The sequence below is a fragment of the Serinus canaria genome, chromosome 5 (genome assembly GCF_022539315.1).
Source record: "Serinus canaria isolate serCan28SL12 chromosome 5, serCan2020, whole genome shotgun sequence".
Classification (NCBI taxonomy): Eukaryota; Metazoa; Chordata; class Aves; order Passeriformes; family Fringillidae; genus Serinus; species Serinus canaria.
This window is the reverse complement of record NC_066319.1, coordinates 13,005,073-13,027,697: the sequence shown is the minus strand read 5'-3', so window position 1 is coordinate 13,027,697 and position 22,625 is coordinate 13,005,073. Positions and strand designations below refer to the sequence as shown.

General features: G+C 36.4%; 1 protein-coding gene across 13 annotated transcripts in view; it reads left to right on the top strand.

The window, feature by feature from the left end:
* The window catches only part of SOX6 (SRY-box transcription factor 6), a 362,938-nt gene that overhangs the window by 136,180 nt on the left and 204,133 nt on the right, over nt 1-22,625 (top strand). For all 13 annotated transcript variants that reach the window (XM_050975367.1, XM_050975366.1, XM_050975368.1 and 10 more), the window contains 2 exons: nt 60-303; nt 14,531-14,741. In XM_050975367.1, the coding sequence (XP_050831324.1) occupies nt 64-303; nt 14,531-14,741 (451 nt within the window). In that variant the 5' untranslated portion in view covers nt 60-63. The remainder of the gene's footprint in view (nt 1-59; nt 304-14,530; nt 14,742-22,625) is intronic.

Below are 22,625 nucleotides of genomic sequence, written 5' to 3'. Positions count from 1 at the left end.
TTTTTTTTTTGTCACTGAGCACCAATGTTTTCTTTTTGTCTCCTCCTCTTGTCTTGCAGAAGAATGTCTTCCAAGCAGGCTACCTCTCCATTTGCATGTGCAGCTGATGGAGAGGAAACAATGACCCAGGACATAGCATCACGAGACAAGGAGGAGGGCAACAGTGATCAGCACGCGGCCCCTCATCTGCCTCTACACAATGTCATGCACAACAAACCTCACTCTGAGGAGCTACCCACCCTGGTCACCACCATCCAGCAGGACCCCGAGTGGGATGGAGTAATCTCAGCCCAACACAGGATGGTGAGTTTGGCCATCCCCACAGGGGCTTTCCAAATTTAGTGCTGTGAGAGGTTGCTCACTGCCCTTTGGGAAGACGTGTGCAGGTGTGAAGCTTTTTAAATGTTAAAGCGTCGGCAGTAGATCAACAGCGTATGGTGTAATTGTAAATTACAATTGTATAATTTACTTAAGTATACAGGTCTGTTTGAATGAGGTCATTTGATGAGTTCACCTTCTGAAAGGAAATGCATCTATTTATCATGTTTTCATTCATACCTTGATTTATGTCATAACCTTTCTAGCTCATATATTCAAGCATTAATTTCTGACAGGAGGATGTAGCTCACGACTGTTTGTCATCTGCAAAGTGTTGCGCTGAAGGAAAAAACTTTAATGTATTTTTTTTACTCATCTTTCAGAAATAGGACCTACCAAATCTAGAATATTATATCTTTACACAGCAGCAAAAAAGCTGGCATTTTAGGTGACACAAAAGAAGCTGGCATTTTAGGTGACACAAGCATCCTACTCTGCTTTTAGGAAATTACAACTTTTTGTGGAAGGGAAAGTTGCCTATGAGTAGCAAGAACACCACTTAGTACACAGGTGATGTTGGAAATGATCAGAATTATTATCCCTATTCTCTTCAGCAGCCTAAATATAATTTATTTAGTGGTTGTAGCTCTGTCTCTGAATCCCCAAAACTCTGCAATAAATGGGCAGGCTGAATGGGCAGAGCATCTTAGTCAATTTATTTTCCTTGTGTGTGCTCCTCAGAAGCAGAATTAGGGTATGTGGAGCAGCCAGGTGTTCTGTAAATTTAGAACATCATTATTCCAGACTCTCTGGAAAGTGACTTTCAAAAACCTTAAATTCAGGCAGTGAGCTTAAAAAGCATTATCATAAAATTTCTTCTCAATTTCTATTAAATATCTAAGCAGATTTTTTGCAATTTTTTTTTTTCCCAGTAAAAATCAACAGATTTTAGTAATGTGAAACACAATTGCAGATTTTTTTTTTTTTAGCACCACTAACAATAATGGATTCATTTCAAATTTGACTAGATATAATAATTCTAATGCATTAATCAACAGAGATACCAGAGTTCTTTGTGCATATTACCATGTCTGGAGTTAGTTAAATAATAGCACTACAATAAGATTTATTTTGTTAATATAGTGGTTGTTTTTTTTTTTTTTTTTTTTCCTCCTGGACTCTAATTCATTCAAGAGATCAAGCCAAACCAGAAAAATGCTATCTAATCTATAATGCACAATTTAACCCAGTGTAGAACTTTCTGTAAGGCCTAAAATATTCTTAGATATTTGGGTGATTGTCATGAAGATGGCAAAACTTCCACTACAAAATCACTTTAAAGAAAAATGATTATAGATTAGTGATTTGGAAAGGTAGTTGTGAGCTGTATTTATGGCTTATATTCAGAATTTTGGACTGAGAGTCACTCTTTTGTCCAAGTTATGTAACAAGGCCATTGGAATAATTTAAACTTCTGTGTTATCAGAAGGACAAGCTGCATGCAGACTAGAAAGGACTGATCCAGTTTGTTGATGGAAAAAGTTAATCTGTGAATTCATCAGCTACTTCTCCATTCATTCAGAGAGGCAGGTGCACTCTTGGAATTTTGATATTAGGACACCAGTATCATAGATAAAATTACTCTGTGTCCTAGAGAGAAAGGAACTCCTAGATTCCAGCAGTCCTTCCATGCATTTTTTTTTATTTTTTTATTTTTTTTTTTTTGGTTCAGCCTGTTCCTTGGACCTGGAGTGAGGTGAAATGCTTGGCCCTTGTACAGTGTGATCATTTGTGCTCATGTTGCTCTGGAGGGGTTTGCAGTCCCAGTGGCAGAGAGCAATCTCTGTTTCCTTTCCTCATGCTGCACTGTCATGTCAACACTGGTTGTACCTCTGGACAGGCACGAATCACTGCACAGCCTCTCATGTTTCAGAACAGGTGCATAAACTTTGCTTGAGGGACTTAGCACTCTGGTTTTCCTATCTCCTTTTTCCAGTAAATATTCCATGTAGATGAATGTCCTGAAAATCATTAGCAGTTTCCACAAGTCCCTAGGCTTAAATCTGGTGGTGGATATATGTCAGACTTATTTCACAAGCTCTCAGCTAGGCCAAATGGATCTTTTGTTCTTCCCAGCTCAGAGTTGGGTCTAATTTACAAGGCTTGGCCACCAGTGAAGACTGAAATTCTAAGACACGTTTTTTGGTTGCAATTAAAAGAGCTCTAAATGTACAGAGCAAGGTCCAAATGTGTTTACAGTTAGGTGACTTAGATAGCTTGTGAGATCACAACAGTGAAGTGGAGAAAATTTTTTTTCATACTAGAGAGACTCTCTCACCTTGTTCGATTTTTCATGATTTTTTTTTTCCCTCACTTAAATATGTTCTTTATGAGCAAACATTTGTTCATTGCAGAGAGTTTCTCTGAAGTATCTCAGTCTAGTAGGCATTTATATTGTTAAGAAAGAATTTAGAGGGGCCTGCAACCATCCTGATGAAAACATGTTCATACTCCTTAGAGGGAGGAGAGACATTTCTTTCCAGAAAGACAAATTCCAGAAGGTGAGTTGGGCAATTCTGAGATAGGTGCTGTGGCAGTGGCCGCTTTTTTACTTAATAAACCCAAATTCCCAGAAGGTAAGCACTTTCTGACCTTTCCCAGACGGATCCTTTAGAAGCAGATTTGAAGAAGCACCTGTTCATAGCATTTACTTTGAAAGTAAAGACAGTAGTGCTGTCATTAAAATGCATCAATAATGTGTGTTGTCTGCTTAAAAGATAGTAAATTCAAAGAATGCTGTGTCGACATATGGGGAGGAAAAATTTCTCTTTTATCTGGTATCTAATTAAGAGCACAATCCTGCATCCTTTCTGTCCTTAAAACTACTAAGGAGTTCACTGGAATTTGAAAGAGCACACAGTATGCATCATAATTTGCTATGAGGGCTGTGCAGATCTCAAGTTTAGAAAGGATACCGTAGGAGGGCAATTTTAGTGAAAAAAAAATCGTGTTTTTACCCAACATTTATGGAGGGCAGCACTTTCTGTAATGTAAGGTACCTTTAAACTACATTGTTCGTTATCAGAAAGAAACCACACTGGCTAGAAATGTTTTCAAACTTTCACTCCCTTTTGATATCAGGCATTGCTTTCCACTGAGTCCTTTGTGTATTCTGAATGTCTGGAAGCCAAAATATTTTGTTTTAACTCCTACTCTATAGTATTTCCCAGCTGTGTACTTATATGGTGTAATAAAAGGATTTAACAAATGGGAAATAGCAGCTGCATTTGGAAATTCCCTTTGTGCTCCCTTTTCATTTGACAGATTCAGCAATGTGTAACAACTGTAACGTCAGACCTGTAATGACTTATACTGCCAGTATCATTTCACCAGCCAATTTGATATTAAAGTGGGGGGAAGATAAAGGAACCCAAAGATTTCTGTAAATTCATATTACTGAGCTGAAAAGATTATACTTGTGTTTCTGACTGTAACTTAGTATAAAAATACCTGGATCTCTGGGTATTTATTGCTGATTGTAGCTCTACTAGAAAATAAAATCTATTTCAGGCTAAGGCCATATCTGTAAGTTGTGGTAAACTGTAGGGAAGAGGGCAAAGTGGTATTAAGATAATGGTGAAAGTATTGTGCCTTGTCCAATGAGACAGTGAGAAGCAGGCAAGAAAATAGTCAAATTTTTAGATTGCATCCAAAATCTGTCCCTGTTAAGGCAACAGAGAGGTTGAGCGGGAAAGGCCAAAAATATTTAATTTTGCTAAATTTAATAGTAATTGAGTTTTTGTATCCCGGTAATATATTTATTGGCCAGCATGCAAAGAAATGGAAAATATTAATGTGTTTGCTCACTGGGAAGCCAGGAATGGCCCCCATCTTCATACAGAGTCCCACACAGCCCATGAGGCAAATTACAAAGATTTTTAAATTTTTGCTATGAAGTATCAGGAGGAAGCAGGGCCAACAAGAAGATACAAATTTAGATGGAGAAGTGACTTTACTTTCTTTGAGGAATGGGGTTGTGTATTCCTATGCTATTAAGGCTGGACTTGGGACTTGAAAAATAAATTTTAGCAGCTTTAATGTAAAGAAACTTGGACCCTTTCTCCAAAATGCACAATTTCGCATCTGTTCCCAACAGTAGGTAACCCACAGCAAGGTAAGTTTCTTCCCACCCCCAATCCTGATGTAACAAACAGGGGCTGTGAGGAGCTCACAGGCACTGTGGGGATCACTGGTAGGTGGTCACTGGACCCTTTTCTTTTCCTCCTTGCCCAGGAGCCCAGAGCAGCTGGCAGTGGGAGTCAGTGAGACAGTGTGTGCATGCACTGGATGAGGGCAGGCACATCTCTTTTGCCCTGCTGTTACTTGGATGGCAGGGACTCTCACAGGGAACCCCTGCAGCAAACCCAGTCTCAAAGATGGGTGTCATTTCCCTGGGACCGAGGGAAACCAAACACAGACACATACACAAATTGAATTAATTGTCCCCAAATATATGCTGTGTTTCCCTGCACATTTTGTAACATCATTCAGAGACCCCTTGGATTTAGAAACTAATTGCATCTCATTGGATTTTATCTCAAATGGCGCATTGACAGATATTTCATAATTTACGTCAAGACTCTATCTTTTGTTGACTTCTTGCCAAAGGAGTGAAAGGCTTCCTACCTTTCCACTGTGGCTGTGTGTACATCTCAGCAGTACTGAGAGCAGATTTGTGTATGCAGCAGAGAAATTGAAGATCTTTTCATATCACATGTATTTGTTCCTTTTAAAATAATTTTTAATCAACGAGTATCACATTTTACTGTATATAGCTTTAGCAAAGCTGCTGTCATCAGAAAGGCAGAAATAGGTGGTATCCTAAAGGTCTTGATATTTTGGTGCTTCTGTGTCTACATAAAAGAGGCACAATCCTGTTGCTCCCCCCCCACCTCCTGCTCCATGTTATTAGCTTCTCATGTTGAAGGTTCTTCCCTTTAAGGAAAATAAACTCAGGTGTTTAGGGAAGATCACTGAAAAACATTTACACATGCTAAACACTGGGAATTTGTTGTTATATAAATTCATGGCTTCAAATTCTCGAAAGTTATAGATACAATTACATGTTTTGAAATTTTATTTTTGGTTCCTTTATGGGCTGAATATGAACATATAAAATGCATAAATGCCCTAAACTCTGGCAATTCTGTTTCTGCTGAATTGCTCATGCAGCTGTTATTTACATGTACAAATCTGAGTTTTGTGATCATCGAAAGCAATTCTACTCTGCTTGTGATATTATTTCTGCATGCCAGGTAGTGCATTAGAATTTTTATCTGACTAAAGAGATAAATACCTACATACATAATTGCATGGGTACGAAGTTTTGGCTGAAATTAAAGGGTGTGTAAAAGCTGAGGATATGGTACTTTATATTTCCATAAAGCAAACATCTATGAGAAATATATTGCAGAAGAGATAGAATTAATTATTTTTTAAGCATGTTGTTCTGATTCAGAAGGCATTCAGGTATGTGCTTAACTTTGCTTTATTAGGACTATCAGCAACTATAATGTTAAGCACATGTCTAAAGGTTTGAAATAGGAAGGACTTTGTTTTACTATCTTTAGCATAAAAAGATGTTGACATTTCATATTAAAAAAAATAAAAGAATTCCCTAGAAGTGTGAGGGATAATGGGTTTAGTGGAGGTGGTGAAATATAAAATTGAACTTTATTTGAAGAAGAGTCAAATAATTGTTCTTGTTGGCATGCTTGTTTTATTTCTTTTATTTTAATTTTGACATTGTATAATTTTTCTTTTCCAAATGCATAGTCTATTTTAAACCTTTCCCTGTATTCTAGGGAGAACTGTGTTTAAACAGAATTAATCATCACCTGAGTTCTTCGCAGAAGACTTGTGGTTTATGTTCATCTAAATCTGTAGTAGTTTTATTCCTTTCTCCTATTTTAACATTTCCTATTTTTATGAAGCAATTTCTGAAAACTTTTTAATTCACTTCTGTGTATTGACATGAATTTTTTCAAAAGTAGAAGCATTAACACGTTCTAAATTGTTAATTTTTTTTTTCCTTGGGCAAGAAGGAATCAGGTATGCATGCTGATTAACACACTCCAGTCATTAACATGTGATTATGTGGGCTGCATATTGAGCACCTGCCAAAAGATAAAATCCAGCACTTTACTACATCTGTGCAAGGACTTTTTGCATTTCTTTTGTACTTTGACAGCTCAAGAAAAAACAGACTTTGGTATCTTTGTTCAGCATAATAAAACTGTGTACATAAAATATCTTCATGGAGGAAGGAAAGATACTACATATATTTATTTTAATCTTTGAGGCCATGAAAAACCCAGGGACTGAGACTTACACAGCACCAAGTGTAATATGAATCTCCTAATGTACTGTATCACTGACATTCATATACAGTTTACAACATTCCTGCATGTTTATAAGGATTATCTGTTCTGGGATTCAGCCAATGTTATTGTAATTCACAGCAATTTTATGTGATACCTTTATGTCTCATAAATTTCTTGTTTTTATTTCAATCTTCCAAATGTTTCATCAGTGTTTACCTTAAAGAAATACGAGTGCTCTATGCAGCAGGCTGGTTTCCTGCATGCATTCCTCTGCAAAAGCTAAAGAGGGACATAAAGCATGTACTCCATGTCATGTAACTATATACAGAGGAGGATTTTCATGTGCATTCGATTTTGCTAAAAACATAAAGACAAATTTTATTTTTATGTTTACAATAGACCTACTTATAAGTTGGACAATTAATATGACCTAATAGGGGGAAGTTGGATATATACAAAGTGGTCTGGAATATCCAAGCCACACAGTCCTTGTTTTACTTGGCAACTTCTGATAAGCATGCATCACAAAATAAGTGTCTTTATTTACCCAAGAGGTAAACAGTGCTGATCAGCTGGGACTGATCACAATGCTTCTTTAGTTTCAGTTTAGATGAAAATCTAAGTCTAAATAATCATTTTGTAAATGGCTGTCCATTACTTTTTCCTTAATATGAGCATTTAACCAAAGTGCAGGGCATAAAGTTGCAATATTGATGTGATTTATTACCAAATGTAAACACAGGGAGTTAGGACAGATGGTATTTGGATAATTAAGGAAATCCTTAGCATCTAACTCTTACAAAAGCACATGAGTTTGAGTATCATTTGTGGGTGAGTTGATTGCCATACAGAAGTGATCTGTCATTGTATTTGAAAATTTTGGGCTGTATTTCTGCAGTGGAATGGAGCAAAGTGCTTGTCAACATCTTTCAAATCTTTGCTCATTTGTAAAGAGAAGGGTTTGAATCACAAAGCTGAAAAATTTTAACCTTCTGAGATCTGTGTATCCAATGTTGGTTTACCTGGTTTGCTCCAACACCTCAGTAGGAAGGGATTGCTGCATTAAGCAATATAATATAAAATATAATATATTTTACATACAACAAAATGTCCCTGCCCATGCCTTCCAAACAGACAGCTGGTTTTGCAGTGGTCTCTTCATAAGACCATATTTAGATTATATGTGCTTGATTATTATGACATCTCATTTTCAAACCTTTGTTCTAAAGTTATTTTCTTTTCTAATTTTTCTTTTTTAATTCTCAGTTTAACGTATTCTTTCTTGGCTTAGAGCTTGCTGTTGTGTTGATTCTTCTTGAGGTTTTAAGAATTGTGTAAAAGATGGAATACAAGCCCTTTACAGATTGTATTCAGCCTATACTTTGGCAGTGAAATCAGTATAAGTTTTATCAGAGTAAATGCTGAGTAAAAGACTTGAAGCTTTATTTCATTACTTGCCATTTGCCCTCCCACTAGCATAATTTGCTGAGACTTAACAAATGATGTTCTCTCAATAGCTCATAGCAGTCATTCTCAAGCCTTGGATTTAAATAAATCTTTCTTAATAAAACTTTTGTGTTTTTTTCTTAATCAGATGAGAATTGGAAATGATCACTTAGATTTTTAATTTATTTTAATTCTATTTAATTAAATTCCTCAAAATGGGAAACCATATTTAATGTAGTGATTGGAAATGATTTTGTAAACATTTGCTTTCATTATATGTTAACTCCAGACTAGTTCCAAGTGCCAGCATGCCTCTAGTACTTGGAATCAAAACCACTCTGGATATCCAACTTTCCTGGGGTGTTTACATGTGTCCCATTCAATGCAGAGACAGATAAATATCCCTTTATAACAGAAAAGCCTCATCCACATGGAAATAAGCAATTCAGCTAACACATTTTATGTTAGTAATATTTGCTTTCTACTTCTTGGCCATTCATCCTGTGATTTCAGTTGAACTCTTACAGAAACAGTTTTCTCTCTGGCTATTAAGTGGGATTGCAGTCGTCAACTTTCAATCAAAGTTGATCACAGTTATTATTAAATTGCTAACTAACACTGTGACCTTGATTTCGTACAGCCCTCAGTTTCATTTCACAAGGTTTCCTCTTTTCTCACCTTCAGAGAGCTCCAGAGGATCCCTCCTCCTGACGTGAAACGTAAATACTGCCATTAAAATCCTCAACCCTGTGCACTTCCCCCCATTTAAGACTCCTGACAAGAGAATCCATCTCACCAGGCTGTTGGTCTGTCCTTAACCCTTAGGAGGATACCAAACAGAGATCTTTTCCCAAGCCAGATTTCCATGCAGGATTGTGGTGTCCCCAAACTGAGATGTTGCACCTCAACCCCCAAATACAGCCCCCCGTATTTTGTACCTTGGCTTTTTGGAGGAAGGAGTGAGGATATTGAATTGTCTTTTTAGCCTGTAATCTCTCACCAACAGAACTGTAATTTTGTGTCTGATTGCTCTATTTTGGAAGTGAAAAGACTTCATAGAAGGTGACCAAGTTGGCTCATGATTCAGCTTGCAGGTATTGCTGTAGATATTAGCTTCCCAATATGAAAAATACTGGGTCAGCTACCAATACCTTTCTTTTTGTCATTTTCAGCAGTACTCTCATTTATCCTGTTAAAACCAGTGGGAGCACTGATGGAAAATGAACTACTTGAACTGTTAGAATCTAAATACACAAGAAAATAGTTTTTACACTAACAAGAAAATTATTATTATTTGCTCAATCCCTTTTCAGTAGAAACATCTAAGAACCTGTAAGGATTTTCCTTTCTTTATACAGAAACCATCAGCTATCTTTTTGAAGAATATAACCCATGTAACTTGTGAAATTTAGTGAATGCACTTGCTAAAAAATAATTTTCTCAGAGTAAGAGGCCTGCTGAACTATCTTTACATATTATCTTAATGTAACAGTTTTAAAGGAATTACTGTGGTGTGTGAAGAAAATACCATGTGTGTAGTCACAGAGTCCCTGTCTTTATTTTTACCAAGTTGTTTGTAATTATTCAGAATTGTTCCTGTCATTCCCAAAGCTTGAGCCATTCACAGCAACTCTAAAAGAAATGGCCAACAGGTCACTTGGCAGCCTGGAAAGCTGGTAAGACTAAGGAAAATGTTGTTGGGCCACAACCATTCCAAGAAAATTTGAGGTTGGTTAAAGTCTATTGTCCCTCTAGCATGAAAAAAATCCAAGGATAGACCTATGAAATCTTTTCCCATGTTGTGCTGGAACTCTTCGTGTTGTTTTCCAATTGACATGCAAGAAAGGTGGAGTTTTTATTAAAAGTAAAGTATGATTTAATGCAGGGGCTATCTATCCCTGAATGAGTCATCCACAGTGTTCTAGTGTCCATACCTTGCTACTTTTGGGTTTTCTGTATTTTGTGCATCTATTTATTTTTCTCAATTTTTTTACCCTTTGAACTTAATCCTTAAATTTTAGAGCCTATATATTGGTATTTAGGCTGTTATAATAATAGAACTTTGTCAAAACACTAAGCACAGTGGGATGAATGATCAGTAATGAAATTTCAGCTGTGCTAATGAGCTGGCAAGAAAATGTAGGCAGGAAAAATGCCATTTATTTACCTTGATATGAAACCCCAACATTTCAAAAATAGACTCAGTTTTGCCCCTGCTGACTACTAAGCAGCTGAAATAGTGGTCCAAAACTGAGTTTGTCGCTTCAGGTATTGAACAGTAAGATTTTCTGGCTTGGTTATCTCTGCAAATAAACAGATTTGCAAATTTAAGCATTTTTACCTGGCACAGGCAAAGAGGAAAGATTAAGACACAAAATCATTGTATGTGTTTAAGCATTCAGATTTGTTCTTTTTCTTTTTTGTTTAATAAGCTGTCTTCAAATTTTCTGGTTTGCCAATTGTTAGAGACCAGTCTGGAAAGGCCTCCATTGTGATGGACAAATATCCCTGTGCAATCCCTTATGGATTCTGCTACAGGCATCAACAGTTCTATAATTATCCAGTATTGTGTGTAAATGGGAGGATAGTTTTATAAATCCAGCAAAAACAGAGTGGGATCCTGAAGAAGCATGCCCTGTGTTAAATATTTTATCCATAGACTAAATGTTTGCTATTTATCTGATTATATTTTCCATATTTTACCCCTCCTTACCTGGAAATCACTGAAATGGGTGAGAATAGCACACCCTAAAAAATGTACCTTTCAAAGGGAAATGTCATGTGTTGAAGACATTATTTCAAGTTTAGACTTAAACTACCATTTTTACAGAAATACAGGAATTTTAAACCTGAGAATCCAGGGATATGTCCCTTGTCTAGTGTATTATGGAACTACTGGATCAATTTGGGCACCAGATTGTGTCCACATACATTAAGTGGATATTCATATCAGTCATATTTTATTATTAATTTTCTTATTTTATTAGTGATGCTGAGAAAAGTTGACTTGCACAGAAAATTTTCATCAGTGCTGATGAATTTCTAATTTGGATTTTGCAAAATAAAAACATTTGTGTTGATCTTGGCTAGGCACTTTCCTTGTATTTACTTCCTCTTCCATGATCTTGGAAAATACATCAAAAAACCCCTTAATAGCATCCTTTCTTTTCTCTCTTCAGATCAAACAAAGAGGGAATTCCTCATTCTGTAAAAGGTGGCTTCAAAAAGCTTATTAAGGATAAGAGATGTGTTTTTATTGAATTGTTCCATATTCATGCTCAAAAGGACCAGGTTCTCCTTTCCTAACCATGCATTCATGGGCTTGTTCTAATTTAGGAAGCATGGTGGTCCTTTTCCATCTGAACTCCAGACTTTCTAGGGAAAATGCTTTATGCATTAGAGCAAGAGGACCAAGAAACCATTTGCAGAGGTGACATCCCTCTAGTTTCAGGCAGCACATACAATCGACTAGACTTTTCAGAGGATAACTGGGTGTATTAGGAGGGTCTCTGTGTGCTGCTAGTGAATGTCAATGCAAATTAATTTTTGATAGCCAGGTCTGCATCTGATGTATGTGATAGTTGCACTTTTGGTCTTGCAGTGGGTAAGGTGCTGGGACAAGCCTGATATGCCACGACAAGTGGTCTGCAAAAGGTTGTAAGGTCCATAATGGAAATAAAGTCCTTCATAAATTTGCTGCGACATTTACTTCATTTTCAAGGAGCTGAATGCTGCAGTAGCAACTTCCCTTCATGTACAGTTGAGTTAACTTTCTAGAGTAAAACATAACAGGAATATTTCCCTTGCCCCCTTTTGTTTTGATTTGCCTAGTTAACCATTAATGTGAGGTCAATAAAACCTGCTCCACGTGCTCTAAGCCTAAACAGAACCAGAAATATTACAAATGCTTTTTCTGTTTTATTTTTATTCTACATTTTAATTATCTACAAAACTACAAAACTGGCAATATAGAATAGCTCATTAATTGGACAAACCCTCATACTTGCAAAGGCAGTCATTCTTCCTTGCTTCCATGAATCTGCTTCATTTGTGTGGAGTTTAAACTTGTTGCATCTCCATTGTGGATATTGCAGTCTTTTGGGCAAGAAAAGGAAGGGTGAATGTGTTGCCTGATGGAAGCAGGACTAGGGGAATCTTACACTACAGCAAAGGAACATTGTGCTGGACCATGTATGCATCTAGAGAGGGAACAGGAGAGGTTATCAGGAGGAATAACATTCCATTATTCCTACTAAGTCCACAGATTTGCCTTACCTTCTTGTTTCTGGCCTAAACAATAGATTTAGTGTTCCTTGCTGAGAGCATGAAACCCATGCATTGAGCCTGGTGGATGTGCTTCATGTACTGTAAGAGGATGTTGCTCTCATGAGAAAACACACCTCTAAAATTACTAAGTTGTTCTTGTACTGTCCTCAAAGGTGAAAGTGTTGAAGTATGTAGTATTAATTCTTCATTGAGGAAAGGGATTATAGAAAGTCAGGCTTTACATCTGAAAAATATTAAAGATGGCTTTCTATTTTAAAGGCAGCTAAATAAATTAATCTCTGTACTTGGTCTAAGATACTGCTCTCTGTGATGTTGGATTCTTCAGTGAATACAAACTGATGGAGTGAAAAATTAGTTAGTGTTTATTTGCTAAAAATACAAAGATAAAATTTTATTCCATGTCACCTTTCTTTCTGTTTGTTCCTGCAAAACCTCTGTCACTCCTACTGTGTAGATGAGGGGCTGCTACCAGTGGAATGAGATATAGTGTCTTCTGATTTCCTGTCTTAGTGAATAAATGAATTTGCAACATCCCTAGCAAATGCTGTCTCCTTCTCCAGTGATGGTAGCAGTGCTGTGCTGATCACAGACCGCTGTGCTTGAAGAGGATGTGCCATCACCTCCTCCTGCACAGTCCCCAGCCCCAAGTCACCCAACTTGCTCCTTGTTGGTCTTGCTCCTCCTGTTACATTGCACAGCTACTTCCTAATCTGTTCCAGACTGAAGCAAAGATTTGTCTCTTGTGGTGTAGCTGATGGTTAAAGCTTTCTAGCCTTTCTTCAGTGCTCTGAAGATTGGTATTTTCAGCTCATAAAGTAGCAGGAATATTATTGTTATGGGGAGCACTGTGTGTTGTGAGAATGTTTTTTGACAAGACTATTAATTAGCTTCTTTATATTTAAATCTATTGCCACTATAATTGCTCTTAAATCTTAAACAAAGTATGTTTTATGGAACCTAATATACACACTAATATTTCTAGGAATACCATAAATAAACATTAAAAAAATCAATAGTTTTTTTTCCCAAATATTTAACACCCCTAGCCTGGCATTATTAAAAATTAAAATAGAAGAGTAATTTTGGAAAGGGAAGTGTGTGAGAAATTCTTGTGGTTGAGTTTTTGAGGACAAATCCAAGAACTTTTTCTCTTTTTAGCTGAAATTGTGAAAACAGAGATGCAGTGAATGTTGCAAGCATGACCGGGAGCATGACAAGTCTGAGCCAGAGAAGTTTAGGAAGGGTTTCACTGTTGGGTGATATCACAGAATTGAGGAGAACTGTCATTGCTCATTGCTTTGTGATACTTTTTAAAAAATTATTATTTTAATTTTTGCTCAAATAAGCATTATCTATTGACAAGGGAGATGGATGCTTTTACTTCTATGTTTTTTGACTGTATAACACCCGATACATGTGGTCTTGGAACCTGTGTGTTGGCATACATGAGTTGTGTTGCCATAACTTCATTTCCTTGCTCATTCTTGACTATGTTAACCTCTCCTTTTGTTTATTAGAAGCACTGCAACATTCACTCTTTAAGAAAAATTTAAATTTAATTTAAAGGGCAGTGAATGTGCATGGATACATACATACCATTAACCTTATTTAACTGTGAAGTAGATTCTTTCCTCCTCGGTCATTGTTGGCCTAACACTTTTTCTAGTGTTGAAGTTATGCTGTTTTCCATTAGCTGAGGATTTATCCAGGAATAATTTGTCCTTGCTCGTACTTTTTTCCTTAGTGCTATGTATATTGTCTTTACTTAAGGAACTAAAGAAAACTGTAAAAGCCTAACACATCCATTGTTAAAAAGTGTTGAAGTGGCTTTTTCCTGATGAGGGAAATCCTTGATGACGATTATCTCAGGCATGAAGTATGAATGCTAGAAACATGGAGAACACTGGAGATAGGGACAAAACTGTCCATGTAAAGCACTGAAAAAAAGAAATTCAAGTAATAACACTCAATTTATGAATTCTGAAGGATAGATGCAGGCTTGTTATCACAAAAAATGCTTTCAGCTTTTGCCTGCCTGATATCCTTCTGCCACGAGGGAAGAGCCCATGTTTTGACATTGTTTTGTTTCTTTGCAGGAGTCAGAGAGTAATAAGTTATGTTCCCTATATTCCTTCCGAAATACCTCTACCTCACCAAACAAGCCCGACGAAGGAGGTCGCGACCGCAGCGAGCTAATGACCAGTGTTAACTTCGGAACGCCCGAGCGCCGCAAGGGAAGCCTAGCAGATGTGGTGGACACACTGAAGCAGAAGAAACTAGAAGAAATGACCAGGACTGAGCAAGAGGGTATGTGCTGGATAAGATTGATGTAGATTCCCCACACCCCCAATCCTGTAGTTTTTATGGCGTAAAGGATGTGTTGGGTATTGAGGGCCATAAAACTGCATAATTGGCAAAGGCTAGGATAAAGTTGTTCACAAGTTTCTATGGCAATGGTAGTTTGAGATCCATTAGGGATTTTAGACATATATGCCAGTTTCTAAAAACTTTTAAAATTGTCTTGGTAGTGAGTCAAAGCAAGAATGTTGGATTTGGTGAAAACTCAACTCTTACTTAAAAGGTTATGATGAATTTTTAACTGGCTGAGGACTTGTGAGGGATATTCTTTAGTCGTATTTGTCCTCTTTCTTTTAAAAGACAAATGTTTATTTTTAACAATAAGAATGAATAAAACATGAGCTGGTTTGTTTTGCTTTAAAAATTCTCATCTTTCATCACTTTAATAACCCAGCATCTGTAACTAGGAGAATGGGAAACATTTTAAGTCTAAAAGTACATAGTTCTGACCTATATAGCTAGAATTACAGAGGAAGGAATATTTTCTTTTAACTGTCTCCTCAGATATTGTTACAAGTATTAAAACAGAGATAAAAACGAGGACAAATCTTTGAGTGCTAAGGCAGTTTATGTAGCCAGTCCTTATTCAGATACTTTCATTGACTTTGCAAAGATTTTGGGCCATGGTAGGGAACAGAATTGGAGAGTGAGTTTATCAGTGTATGTGTGCACACAGTCAGGGGCCATCATGACAATTTCTCCCCTTGGTAGAAGTAGAATGAAGGCTTACTTGGTTCTGCAACAATACCTTTTAATCTGTGAGCTCATACGTGAGTTTGAATCAGCGAAGTTGTGAGAGCAGGAGGCTCTGAAATAGAAAAACAGGTGCGGAGGCATCTGTGTGGATTCTCTTAGATATTTTACCAGTTCAGTTTGTGGCATTAAAAATAACCTAGGAAGAATATATATAATGTAGTAGAGCCAAAAGACAGTAGAACTTTGTGATTTTGTGATTCTTTTTTTCTTTGAAATAGGAATGAGTTCAGAATTATTTTGCGTCCTCAATTTCATTCTATGGTCACAGTGCACTTCAAACATTGCACTTGAAGTTCCCTTGGCCTCGGGTAGCAATGCAGATTTCCATTAAAATTGAAGCTGATACAATAATATGTTTAAATATGGGATAAAATCCTGTAGTGATGGAAGTAGGCTTCCAAATTTCTTGGCATAATTGTTAAATGCCAGTGTGTTCTATAGGTGTCCTTTCTGAAGCTGGTGAAACATCTCTAAAGAGAGAATGTCCCAGATTCTTTACTACCATCTGTCTGTTTTCAGCTGTAAAGATCACTCTTTTAAAAATTGCTTTCTTAGATTTGGTGGTTAGGCTAGGAAAACTATTTTAAATATTACTTTGACAAAGTTGTTTTCTGCAGTCAGTAGCAGTCGTTCGACACCCCATGCTAATCAAAGGTCTTGGCTCGTACTTTGCTGCGGGAGTGCTCGAGTTGCTGTTGATTATATTGACACCACAGCTAAGGCTTTTCCAGGAGTGTACTGGATGGTGTGCTAATAAAAATGTGCATCAAAAAAGTTTAAACATAGTATCTATCTGTAGGGATCCGCGCGTTTCATAGCTTATTTTTGCATGGGTTCTCGAGAATTTTCTGCGCTTCCCCTGTATTGGTGTACACTGGTTGTTCTAAGAGTGCAGAGCAGAGAGATCCCTCTCTCTGAGTCAGAGCCTTCCACCCTATGTGTTCTCATCAGCTAAAATAAAGGTCATTTTTGATCCATAAAATAATCTTGCCTTTTATGGACCACATTATAATGGAAAGCAATTCTAAAGTCTGCCTGCAAGTTCAAAGGTATTTGACTGTATCTTCGTGTTTAGGTTAGGTTTAGATTAGATATTATGAGACAATTCTTTGCTGTGAGGGTGGTGAGACTCTGGCACAGGTTGCCCAGAGAAGCTGTGGACAGCTCTCCCTGGAAGTGTTTAAGGTCAGGTTGGATAGAGCTCTGAGCAACCAGGTCTGATGAAAAGTGTCTCTGCCTACAGCACTGGGGCTGGGATTAGATGATCTTTAAGATCTCTTCCAAGCCAGGCCATTCTGTGATGATTTTATGGTTCTGCATTAAGTTATTTTCCATTCATCTACCATTTTCTGCAGTTACTTATGTTTTACAGAAAATAATTAATGAACATCTGACTGGTACTATATCAACTAATGCAGAAATATAATTAATAGAAAGATTGGAAATTCTTCAGGATGTTACACTTAGGAAGTTCAATGTTTCTAAACTTCTGTGTAGGCCAGGAATATCAAAATTCTTAGAACAGATTTGAATACTCAATTCAGTATTCAGAGGTTTCTCTGAATTTAAAAGAAGTACTCTCTGTACTTGTTTGATTAAAAGAAAATGTTAAAAATAATTACTATTTTAAGATTGAACTTTGTTTTAGCTCTGTGCAGTCAGTTGGAGAAATGAGGTCTGAGATTATGAAATTGTTTTGCCACCTTACAGAGTCTTTTGAACAACCTAATTAATAGCCTGATCACACACTTACCATACATGATGCTCTTTAACATCTATCCTTTAAAATACATTTCTATGCATTTCTGTTCTTAAAATGGTATGCAACCAGTGCAATTGAGGAGCTCTTTGTGTACTAAGTCCTGCCCTGGCACGAAATTGCTTACTCAAATTGAAAAATACTGCTACTTTTGCTTAAAAGTAGAGAGAATAACATAATGGGTTTAATGAATAAATGGAGAAAAGGCATGTGTTTCTACTGTATAGTGTGGTGTGGGGCTTTTAGTCCTGCAAATCTCCTTTAAAAGAGTATAATAGTTCATGTTAGTCTCATTTATAGGGATGACCTCCTTGACCACTGATGTAGCTGTGGGATTTGGGCTAACACACAGTCATATGTCAGGTTAATTGTAGAGTTAAGTATGGAGTAAAGAACTCAAGAATTCCAGTCACAGATCTAACCCCCACGTCAGCACAGCAAAAAGTCTCTTTTAATATTGTTACATAGAAAGTTTTTGGTCCATCTGTATCATCTGAATTTGAGAAATACAGGTTTTTGGGGTCACACACTTAAATACTTTATGCTATGAACTGATATTAGGTGTCTGCTATGCTTGTATGTACTCCTTGTTGTCTCTGTTGTACCTCATAATACTGGAAAAGAAATCTATACTGAGAGACTTTATTGTGTCTAAATAGATATATTTAATCAGAGTCCTTTGGCTCCTGAAAATAAGTTGTCTAATGAGAATTTCATCTGAGCAGCTGTGACTGAGGAGGTCAACAGGCATTGCCTAAGAGAATATGGCCCAGCTGGTTAAATCTGGTTGTTGTAGTGATTTAAATGGTCAAGTGCTGCTTGTAATCCAGGACCGTCTGTTTGTAAAGGGAAGAGTGAGTGCTTCAGCATAATGTACAGCTGTTTTAATCTCTCTTTAATAATAGTGCTTCAGCCAGTGTCATGTCTTGTGTATGGTGTGGGAACATGGGTGCCTCACACAGGCATATACCTTAGGTATGTTTTTAGCTTTATTTGTAGTCTGAACACAGATTACCAACATTACAGGACAAACAACATATTTTTTGACTTTGTGGCCCAGTATTTGCATTTTTTGTACTGTAAGGCACTCCTATGTCTTAATTTGTAATGATTTGCAAATGAGAAAACTGATGAGAAAATTGAAAAAGAAAAGAATGCTGCAAATATTTAGAGTTAATTTGAGTATGTAAAGACTTTGCTGACATGTGTTCTCATAAGACAGAAGAGGTCAGAAATGAACAGGTGTCTAATTTAATCAACAACATTAGACTCTAGGGCCTCTTGGATAACTTGGGTATATTCATCTTAGTTATTCTATGAGCTGAAGGATTGTTTTACTGGCCTTTTTCTTTGGAAGTATGCTACAGTACAATCAAGTATTAAAGCTCTTCACAGCTGAAAATGAAGAGTTTCTGTTAGACAGTATGGTCTAACTGCTTCTCTCCTTTTCTATCCCCTTCAAGTAAAAGATTTTTCTTTTTGAATATTGCTTATGTTACTTTTGTGAGGCAGATTTACAGCCTGGGCTGCCCGAATTCTATGCTGAGAATTGGCTCCCAGACAACTATCCTACTGTAGCTCATCATAAGCCTCTAGGAGCAATAATTAGTAGTACACATCTTGTCAGTAGCGAGGAGAGCAGATTTCTCCCTTTCAGATCTGGAATGCTAGGTTGGCAGGTCAGCTGGCACTTCTGAGCTGGAAACTGGGCATGTCATTTCTGCTAAGTGCTAAGCCCTCATTACTCAGGGCCTGCATTCCTAATTCACTTTTGACCTTGATTCAGAGCAATGTATACAGTATCATTTTTCAACCAAGCTCGGTTCACAATTCTAGCACAAGCTTTTTATGAAGTGCCTCCCATTCTTGTTTCCTCCTTGAAGACCATAGTTGAACATTCAGAGATCAAAGATTTCTATGTATGCATGGTGGAATAATGAACATCTATATAAAGAGTAGTATATTCATAAATTTCCATCTATTCTCTGTCATGTGCACCTGTTTGTACTCTCTCTCTATGGGGGGATATAGAAATTAAAAATTAAGTGTTCACATGTATTATTAATTCTGTATGCAGTAGGAAGAATCTTACTCAGTAGAGGTGGTTTTTGTGATTTTTTGTTCTGTTATTTTTTTTCTCCCGCTTCATGAGTTAATGATAACTGAACACTTTCTAATATATTGACTTTAAATAGATTAACAATTCCCCTATAAAGCTTTCTATCATTCTAATAGTTGTATTGGAATATCATATAAATATATTGAAGTGTTGCACACACAAATCCATGAATTTCCTGCTAATTCATCAGGAAGTAAAGAAACTTAAACTTTCAGATACTGTGTTTTGTAAGTGGACATTGGTAAACAATTTGGGTTGCTATTATTTGTTATTTATTTATTTACTATTTATAGTTCTTTGAGGTTATTTTAAAAGAATCTGTGTGCATTATATTGTATTAAATAAATGGAGAGTTTCCATTTTTTTTTTTTGGTGGCTTTGTTTTAAGCCTGCCACAGCTGAGAACAGAGAGAGTGCAGACATGAGAACTTGTTTTTTAGCATTGTTTTAAGCACAACCTTTGAGGACCTTACATGTCAGGAGTTTTCTTTGGTAGGTCAGTCCTAGAAGTGAACTGCAAACCCTTTGTGGTCAGTTAATATTTTAAAATGTTTTTAAGGAATTTTTGCACACATTTAATTTATCTGTCTTCTGGTGTGCTGGATACACACACTTTCCACTGATGAAGGCATAAGACATAATCCTTGGCTGTTCTAACACATTTGGTGTTTACAGACCCCTGCTCTTTCTTCTTCCTTTTCTTAATTTTAATTTTACTTAAATGGATAAAGATATTTTGTTCAAGACTTCAAAAATGTTACTGGGTTTGGTATTAGGATTATCCAAAGTAATCAAAAAAATTTCATCAAATAATGAAATTTGCAAATGGTCACTGACATTTCTCTTTGGATATGAAAAGCTCACCTTCTTCAAATCCTTTCATCACCTTTGAAAAACCCTGCCATTTTCTGCTTGGTACCATCCTCATCATGGTTCAATTTTCTTCTTAAAAATCACTTTTGATAAGAAAATTTAGAATCAGTTATGCATGTGGTTAATTTAATACTTAAGTTTTATTTGATTTTTGTTGGAAGACTTATATAGTGGCATCTAAGAAAGGAAATTTTTCTTCTAAACTGCAGACATGCTTCCAAAATAAAAACAAAATGAGCAAAAAGCCCAAATGTCCAGAAAATAAATAGATGACTCAGACCAAGTTAAAGGAGAGATATGAAGCACATTTTCCTAAATTGCTGTTTTCTTCCATTATTTACCTCCTTACCATATAATTAAATACATCTCATTATGTATCTCTCTCTCTCTTTTTTTAAAAAATTCCAATTATCTTGGTAAAATCACTTGGTCACTTTTCATTGCAATATATGCTACTGTTTTAGAAAAAAATATTCTTCTGTTTATAGGCATCTTATAGATCATAACATTTCTAATGCTTCTTTTGTTGATGTCTAAAGTGAATTCCTATGTCTTGATGTGTTAAAATAATTTTGGACCTTTTTCAGAACATTACCACAAGGGAAAGGTTTTCTACTCTTATTTTCCTGGTAATTAAAAGAAGATGCAACCATTTTCCTTCTCTGTTTGATTTTTTCTATCAGAAATTCATTCCATTAATGTAATTTCATTTAATAAATTTAGAATGCAACATAGGTTTAATATTTTGTTTCCTTTTTTTTGCAAAGAGAGACTCAGTCTGTGTAACCCTACTATGTCTGGCCATTAATATTTAGTCTCATATTTTTTATTTATCATTCTTATTGAAATTTAGGCATTTTTGATTATTCATTTTCTTATATACTTTAAATTTTGTGATTAAATGCCATCTCACCCTTTTTATTTAAGAAACCGGCACATCTTGACATCTTTCCACCTCATATTTGTATTTACCTGGCTGCCTGAACTACAGCATTATCCACTGTTGTAGCATTTGAGAATCTAATCACTGCTCACAGGTTCTGTGTGGATGTAGGAATTTTTCAGCACTTTCCAGTGTGTCTCATGCTACATTTGAAGACTTCACTTTCCTTGGTTTTGAAATTCTTTATGGCACACAAATGGAGAGCAGCAAAGACTTTTACATGGGTGTCATGGAGAATGAGATCTACATGAATAGGTGGATAGATTACCTGGGCCATCTGCTTTGCTAAGATGTTTTCATGTCCCCTCTTAGTTCTTATTCAAGATCATCAGCAAGGAACTGGTGACTCTCATGGTAGCCTTTTGAGAACCTGTCAAGACAAAAATACACTTTGGTTACTGTCAGACATTTACCTTGCTGTAGAATTCATAGAATTTTATGGAGCTTCTACTTTTCTGGAGGCTCAGTTTTCCAATGCAGGTTGTTCTCTTTTTGAGGCTTTGGACCTGTGCATCTCTACAAAATTGTTGCTTTTGCTGGTAAACAGAATTGATCCTGATAGGGGAAGGCTCTGAAATTCAGGACTCAGTTCTGATGATTGGTACATCCATTCTAGCCATGAAAATTCTTTATTTTTGAGCAGGTATTTGCTTTCACTGTTTTGAGATTCTTATATTACATTGAAAAAAAATCTTTTTTCTACCTAAAATAGGTGAGATGACTAAAATCCTTTCTCATTATCCCTGAACAGGACAGATTATACTGAAAAAGGCTGAATTCTTCTCTTTGCCGTCATCTGCTGACCATTCCAGTCAGTTCCTCCACAGAGATTTATTTTCCAATGTCTTACCTTCAGGGATCATCTCATTTTTACTTTTTCTTTAATCTCACTGTAACCCCTCAATTCTGACATTCTCCAGGGTTAGATGCAATTTAATTTATTTTTTATTGCACGACAAATGGTCCCAATGCTTCCTTCTTATATAATTTTCTGCACTATGTTCCTCTACACTTCTGTCTCCTTTTTATACATGGTCAGACATCTGCTATCTTTACACTATTTGTATGTTTTAATATTGCGATAGCATTATTTAAAAAAGCATATCTTAAAAGCCATTATTTTTCCTAGGGGCAGTAAAAAAGGTAGGATCAGTATGAATAGGTACAACTGACAATGAGCTCTGTGGCAGAGAGTATAAGTGAGTAAATAGCTGCAAAAATATGGAGAGTTGTTTCAGTTGCATGATCTTGGCAGCAGAAAAATAAATTCAGACTTCATTGGTTTCTGATGTTCTGTGACACAAACAAGGTTATGATCAGATCATGCTTTAAAATGGCAATTGAAATGCATTTTGTAGTCATCAGGTTAATAGTAGGGACTAG